The 7,783-nt window shown below is 50.6% G+C and overlaps 1 protein-coding gene across 1 annotated transcript in view; it reads right to left on the bottom strand.

The window, feature by feature from the left end:
- The window catches only part of NEMF (nuclear export mediator factor), a 31,869-nt gene that overhangs the window by 2,171 nt on the left and 21,915 nt on the right, over positions 1 to 7,783 (bottom strand). Inside the window, exons 21-28 of the mRNA XM_038756340.1 lie at positions 5,860 to 5,918; positions 5,636 to 5,756; positions 4,650 to 4,950; positions 3,623 to 3,665; positions 3,437 to 3,486; positions 1,959 to 2,112; positions 1,003 to 1,080; positions 707 to 898 (exon numbers count right to left, since the gene is read on the bottom strand). Of these exons, the coding sequence (XP_038612268.1) occupies positions 707 to 898; positions 1,003 to 1,080; positions 1,959 to 2,112; positions 3,437 to 3,486; positions 3,623 to 3,665; positions 4,650 to 4,950; positions 5,636 to 5,756; positions 5,860 to 5,918 (998 nt within the window). The remainder of the gene's footprint in view (positions 1 to 706; positions 899 to 1,002; positions 1,081 to 1,958; positions 2,113 to 3,436; positions 3,487 to 3,622; positions 3,666 to 4,649; positions 4,951 to 5,635; positions 5,757 to 5,859; positions 5,919 to 7,783) is intronic.

Genomic DNA, 7,783 nt, shown 5'->3' with positions numbered 1-7,783 from the left:
TTGGAGCTGCAGCAGTCAGGACACTAGATGATCATGGGATGGCAACTGGTTTTCTTCCAGGCAGCTTAGAGTAGGCCCTTACCTGCCTTTTGCGAGGGCAGGGGGGGGGCACTGAAACCATTTTAAAGCAAAGTGTAAATCAACTCTCACCAAATTACATAACTTTGTCAACTAAAAAGCATTTAGGACACTAGCAGTCTAAATGCTTTAACAGCTATCAGCCATTTTGAACCAAAATAAGGGAAGAAGTAAAGTCATTTCTGCTATTACAGTGCAGGGGTTACGGCCTTAACCAACATTATAACCACTGATGCAATGGGAGCTAATGGGTTAGAAGACACCACTTTGGCATTTTTGATAGAAATTCAAATATTACAATGTAGAAGAATGCTTTGTGCTCTCGCCCCATTGTTATTTTACTATATTGACTAAGGTGGCAAAACTACAAACAATAAAAGTAATTGTGGCATACAAAGAAATACAAAGTTCCCTATGGAACAGTAGAATGCGGTAGAGACTGGAAATGAAGCAGTATCATGCTACTCAAGAACAGTCTCGTGCTGTGGGAAAAAATGTGTCCTAGTTTTTCCACTGTACTCTAGCCAAATGAAAACACGTTATAGCAGAAGTGACTGTATTCTTCGCTCTGATGTACAATGTTTCCTATTCAGAAAACTGCCCATAATTTTAGGCCTAACGGACTGACCTTGTCATCTTGCTGTTCATCCAAGGCAAGCTCCTGCACCTCTTGGGCCACAGTTTCTACCATGAGGGTTTCTTTCTTAATCCCAACCCCGGCCTTGGGGCCTCCTTTGGGTCTTGGAGGTTTCTTCTCAGCCATCTCTTTCTTCCCTTTTTTCCCTTTCTTAACCTTTTCTTCTCTGCTTGAGCCTGCAGACTTAATTTCAGTTAGAGAAAATGAAAAAAAGAGAAAGACATCAGCCCTCCTCCGCCTACGGCAAGGACCCGAAACAAACCGAAGGAATTTGATTCCCCACTTACACCCAGCAATTTCATGATTAGCTCGCGATCTTCATCATCCTGGTCTTTGTATTTTTCCTTGATCTTCTTCATTTTGCTCTGCGGAGTTAAAAGGATTTTGGGAGGGGGAAGGAAATTAAAATGAACGTTACTAAATGGCCCAGAACCCAGTAGGTAACGTATCCAAATAGGAGCTGCTGTCCCTGGGCTCCTGGGCCCTTGGATTGGGCAAGTCATGGAAAAATTGGGCCCATCCAGGGAGAACTTTTAACCGGTGAGGCAAATATCTACCAACTGGAACCAATGCCTTCGCTGGCAATAGGCGGCCTCGGCTACGAGAAAGGGAATATCCCACCTCAGATCCCCACGTCCTGTAACAAGAGAATCTGAGAGGAAACCGACCCTCAAAAACCCAAAGCCGCAGAGAAGGGATTTCAGTATTAACTCTTTGGAGGCTAGTAGAAGGCAAAAATACTAAGGGGAGATAGGATACGGTGACATTTGAAATTTGCATTTTTAACTCACAATGGGGGTTAAAGGTCCTTTTAAAGGTGGGAAAATGAAAGTAAGGGAACTTGGATCACCGGGCCAAGGCTGGGGGCGGGGAGGGGAGGAGACAGGACATGTCAGCAATGGCTCTAGGATGGCCAACCTGGGCTACTTGGATCACCGGGCCAAGGGTGTGGGGGGGGAGCCAGGACATGTCAGCAATGGCTCTAGGATGGCCACCCTGGGCTCGGACCATTAACCATCCACGCCGGGACTTGATGCCAATGATTTCCTCCACCCACTTGCTTCCTTGGAAGCCTCCTGACGGTCAGGTAATCTCCAAGTTTAGACAGCAGGAAGGAGAGTGGGTGGAAGAATCTGCTGGTGTGGACTCCCAGCAGGGCTGTGCTCACGGGCCTCTAGGCTAGGCAGGGTGGACGGCGGGGGAAGCCAGGCCCAACCCGGCAAGGAACTGCTCAGGTTCCCACCTTTTGTCCCCGCTTTATCGGCTGCGAGGCTGGAGCACTCTTGCTGGGGTCCAGGCTGGCTGGAAGCTGGGGGGCGTTGCTCTCTTTGTCTTTCCCTTCCGTCACCTCCGAGTCTTCCGGTTCCTCATTTGATAGCTTCTTTTTCTTCATCTCCCTCAGAAAGAAAACAAACCAAATGTCTGTCCTCTCCCTTGGACTTCCAGGGCCCCGAGTCTCCGCCCCCTCCCTTGGTCCCAAACTAATCATCCGTTCAACCGGAGGGGTCCGTTAACTCCCCACCACCCCACCGGCTGGAGTCGGAGGAGCAGAGAGCCTTAGTCCGCTAGACTGAATGTAAACTCCCTGTGGGCCGGGAACGTGTCTACCAACTCTAGGGTAGTGTACTCTCCCACATGCTGGGTACAGTGCTCTGCACACAGTAAGCTCGCTATGAATACCACTGATTGGGTGACACGGATACCATCAGGAACCAGACGGCTCTCCTGGCACGGCCTCTGACTGAGGCCTTTGGGCTTCTCAGGAGCTCCGTGTGGGGCTGAGGCCGGTCAATGGGTCTCGCAGGTGGTGGCCTGGAGGCCAGGTCGGAGTGGGCCAGAGCCAACCCTGGCCAGCTCTATGCTGGATCAGAATTGGCTTCCGTTCCCCTAAATCCCAACCGGTGCCGCCACCTAAACCCTGACCTGCGCCGTCACTTCCATAAATCGTAGCTCCCAGTTCACCTCACCAGGACGCTTCCCTCAACCCGTCCCGACCATCCTGCTGACAATCCTAACTGAACGCCCTCTTGCAATTCACCCCGTTAGTTTGCACGTTTATACTGTCTGTATGTCTACCACGCCAGGCCACGCCCGTCTCTCGGTTCCCCCAAGGCACAGTACGATGCTTTCCCTCTTCGGAGGGACTAAGCTGACAAATCACTTAATGAAACAAGCCAAATGGATCACATAAGGTCATACCAGAGCTTGTCACTGGAAGAAACAAAAATCCTATTAGGTTTGTACATTCCAAATCATATAGCACAAGCTAGCTCTCTTCCTCCCTTCAAGGCCCTACTGAGAGCTCACCTCCTCCAGGAGGCCTTCCCACACTGAGCCCCTTCCTTCCTCTCCCCCTCGTCCCCCTCTCCATCCCCCCATCTTACCTCCTTCCCTTCCCCACAGCACCTGTATATATGGATATATGTTTGTACATATTTATTACTCTATTTATTTATTTTACTTGTACATATCTATTCATTTTATTAGTATGTTTGGTTTTGTTCTCTGTCTCCCCCTTTTAGACTGTGAGCCCACTGTTGGGTAGGGACTGTCTATGTTGCCAATTTGTACTTCCCAAGCGCTTAGAACAGTGCTCTGCACACAGTAAGCGCTCAATAAATACAATTGATGATGATGATGATAGCACAAGCATGTACTATTTCCTTCTGTTACCCCTGAACGAAATGATCATTCTTTCTCGGGAGCGGACTGTCCGTTTACCTTCTCTCCTTGGCTGACAAATGTCTCCGGCCATGTGACTTATTCGCCTCCTGGTAAACAAACCAAAACAATGCCAATTCCGTTAATTTTTCCAACATTAAACAGTGGCAAAAAGTGATAATTCTTCTCTTCAACAAAAAGAGCAAGTGTGCTGCTATTCGGCTTGAAGTTCCGCAGGCTCCTTACCCCAGTGGCCGCTTCCTCTTTCGCAGTGGTTTTCTGGACAGATCTGGGAAGATGACATAAAGATGCGGTCATTTCAACGGGCCGTTCGCCGGGGTAGCTACGGCAGCTGCAAGGGTTGGAGATGCTATCGCTAAAATGGCTTCCTGAAACAATTATGTGGGGCAGAGGGGTTCTCTCACCTGATCCTCTCGTAGGCACCCCAGCCCTTAGCACAGGGTGGGCAGCACTAAATACATACGGAGACTATCAGCCCTTAGCACAGGGTAAGCGGCACTAAATACATATGGAGACTATCAGCCCTTAGCACAGGGTGAGTAGCACTAAATACATATCGAGACTATCAGTGTCCTGCATCTACCCCAGCACTTAACGTAATGCTTGGCACAGTCGAGGCTTAATAAATGCCCTAATTATTAAATAAAGCACTCTTGCTAAGGGACTCGGGGAAAATCAGATGACAGGTGTTGGTGCGTAGTCTACTGCTAATCTTCACTACATTACCTTGGATCTACCCCAGCGCTTAGAATGGTGCATGGCACATAGGAAGCGCTTAACAAATACCATTATTACTATTATCGTTATCTGCACCTCCTCGCCCTAAGCCAACCTCCCCGAGTTCCACCCCAATGACCAGTGTGTCTAGCTCCAGACACGAGTACCCAAAGGCAAAGGATGGGTTTTCCAGGCCAAGGAAGTGCCCCCACTCCCAAGACAGGGTGACCAAGGCAGACGCCGGGCTCTATTATTGCTCAACTTGGCTAGGAAGGGGTTAGGCTGGGACATCGCCGGCTTCTTGTGCCAGCGAACGAGAGCCTGGCCCGGTTTAAGGGGATGGGAACCAGCTTTTCTCAGACCTGCTTCACAAACAGCAGCCGGCCCCGAATGACTAATGGGAACGAACAGTCACTGGGGAGTGGGCCACCTCAAGGGGTGATCCCTTAAAAGACAATGGAGCACTTTCTTATCAAGTGGGACTCATCATCTGATACTTCTCACTGGGCTAAGTTGTTTGTGGCTCTTGGGTTACCTTTGGGACTGAAGGTGGGACAGGTCAATGGATGTGTCCGGATAACTTAACGTCGTCTCTTCCGCTTCATCCTTCCCTGCGCTCGCTGGCTGTCGGTTCGCTCCCGCTCCCTCTTCAGACGCTCCGTCGTCCTCATCTTCCGAGCTCCCTTCTTGTGCCTGGGCCTTGTTCAGCCGGTTGCGGCTATTTTGAATAGTGACATTCTCCGGGCCAGTTAGGGACCCGTCACCCGTTTCCTTCCCGGTTTCTGGAGGCTCTTCTTTTTCCTCCTCACTGCTGCTATCATCACCATCTGCCACATCTTAGAAAATGGGGTGGGGGAAGATTGACTTGAGATAACCACAGGGCTGGGATGAAAACACTGCCCTGAAGCTCAAAAACAGGGTACGCGAACACCCACTGGTTTTGTAGTCGAGGCTTTGTAGTCGAGAACCGTGATTAAGTGAAGTGACAGGTTTCATTTATGCCGAGAGCGCTTTCCCCTGGCCATGCGTCTTCCCCACTGCGAGCCTCTCCCCTGTTCGAGTATCATCTGCTTGTGGGCAGGGAAGGTGTCTCTTGCTTTTGCTCTACTTTCCCAAGCGTTTTGTACAAAGCGCTGCACGCAACACATGCTCAGTATCATTACTACCACTACTGCTACTTCCAGTACCTGCTCTCTCCCGTTTTAGAGAGTGGCAGGATGTTGTCTACACGGAAATGCCCATGAACGTACAGGATTTTCTGCCCCCACCAAACCACGTTGGGCTGCCAGCACATTTTTCAGCTAGTTGCTTCCCTCGGGGAAGTGGTATCAATCCACTGATCAATCAGTGGTATTCACTGAGCGCTTACTGTGTGCACAGCACTGGACTAAGCACTGGGGAGAGGACAATACAAGAGTTGGTAGACACAATCTCCGCCCCCAAGGATCTTACAATCTAGTGGGTTTTAGCAACAACAAAACACCCATCCGTCCGCCTGGTTCATTGAGCCCTTTGGAATACCTAACGGCTCCGTTTCTTCTGAAACAAGCTCACTCGTACTGCTAGTCACCGCCTCCATGTCTTCGTCCTGTACTTTGACTTTTCTCTCGCCTCGGTGCCTCCAGACGCAAGCTTCATCCACCTGCGGACAGAGGCGAGTCCTTCACACTCCCGCTGTTCCACGCCCAACTCCAACGCACACCGGGGAACGGGAAGGAACCCGCAGGCCGTGGGTCGACCCGTACCTTGAACAGGAAGCTAAACCCCATCATGAGGTAGGAGGGAGGAAGAAAGTTCTTTTTTCCTGAAAGAGAAGCCAACAAATAAAACCGTCAAGGAATGTACACCCAAATGACCGGGGTAAAAAAGATTAAAACACCCCTGAGGGTGGTGACAGCCTGTGTGGAGGGCCTGGGTCAGCGAACAGGGTCAACGCTTCAGGCAGACGCAGTCTACCTCGCCCGACTCCATGCCACGCTTATCGGCTATTACGGCCAGGGTGCCCATGGGCCCCCTCTCCCCGTCCAAGCAGGGCCACCCTGTTCATCAAAGTGAAAAATAAAAAACAGTGGCCTCGGCCAGAGCTCTTGACAACCAAGGGCACGGCTCCCCATCTTTCCCTCTCCACCCTATGCTCGTTATGGGCGGGGAACCTGTCTGCTAATTCTGTTGGCTTGTACTATCGCCGGTGCTCTACGCTGCTAAGCGCTCAATAAATACGACTGACTGATGGGCCACACGCAAAGCAAATATGCTTTCTGGCACGGTTTTCTTAAGATTCGGTGAGCGCTGTATTAGACTGCAACCTCACTGTGGGCAGGGAATGTATCTACTAACTCTGTTATGCTGCACTCTCCCAAGCTTTTAGTACAGTGCTCTGCACACAGTGAGCACTCCAAAAATAGGATTGATTTCATATTCAGACCCAGAAGGGAGGCAGAGAGGGAACTTCACCTTTCCTTTTTTCTCCCGCTCATCTCCACAGTCACATAGTTCCCACCCTCCACTCTCAGAGAGGAAGGTGTGTGTGGTTCAGGCTGACAGATTATAACTAGTTCCAAGGGCCAGCTAGTCCCTCCTTCCTCCTTATGATAATAATAATAATAATGACGATAAACTGCGGTATTTGTTAGGCCCTTACTATGTGCCAGACACGGTACTAAGCCCTGGGGGTAGATCCAATATAATCAGGTCGGACAGAGCCCCTGTCCCACATAAGGCTCACAGTCGTAATATCAATCAATCAATCAATCAATCGTATTTATTGAGCGCTTACTATGTGCAGAGCACTGTACTAAGCGCTTGGGAAGTACAAATTGGAACACATAGAGACAGTCCCTACCCAACAGTGGGCTCACAGTCTAAAAGGGGGAGACAGAGAACAGAACCAAACATACCAACAAAATAAAATAAATAGGATAGAAATGTACAAGCAAAATAAATAAATAGAGTAATAAATATGTACAACCATATATACATATATACAGGTGCTGTGGGGAAGGGAAGGAGGTAAGACGGGGGGATGGAGAGGGGGACGAGGGGAGAGGAAAGAAGGGGCTCAGTCTGGGAAGGCCTCCTGGAGGAGGTGAGCTCTCAGCAGGGCCTTGAAGGGAGGAAGAGAGCTAGCTTGGCGGAGGGGCAGAGGGAGCGGGGGCATTCCAGGCCCGGGGGAGGACGGGGGCCGGGGGTCGATGGCGGGACAGGCGAGAACGAGGTACGGTGAGGAGGAGGAGCGGAGGGTGCAGGCTGGGCCGTAGAAGGAGAGAAGGGAGGTGAGGTAGGAGGGGGCGAGGTGATGGAGAGCCTTGAAGCCCAGGGTAATACCCATTTTCCAGATGAGGGAACTGAGGCACAGCAAAGTGAAGTGACATCCACCGTCACAGAGCAGAAAGTGGCGGAGCCAGGATTAGTCTCCCAGGCTTTTATCCACTAAGCCACTCTCTTCCTTCTGCCACTGCCCTGGGCCCCAGGGAGCTCCAGGGCTGAGAGGGGAATGGAGCAGACGCTAACCAGCTGCATCTCGGGAATCTGCAAGAACGGGGAGGTAGGTAGTGCTAGGCTTGAGACCCCATCCAATTACCTAGAAACCCCCACAAGATTCAGCAGCCTGGGAGGTTTCTGCATCGGAAGGGGACCCTTTCTATTGTGCTCAAATAGCTCCATCGACCA

The sequence above is a fragment of the Tachyglossus aculeatus genome, chromosome 14, assembly GCF_015852505.1.
Source record: "Tachyglossus aculeatus isolate mTacAcu1 chromosome 14, mTacAcu1.pri, whole genome shotgun sequence".
In the NCBI taxonomy this organism is placed as follows: domain Eukaryota; kingdom Metazoa; phylum Chordata; class Mammalia; order Monotremata; family Tachyglossidae; genus Tachyglossus; species Tachyglossus aculeatus.
This window is presented reverse-complemented; position numbering and strand designations above follow the sequence as displayed.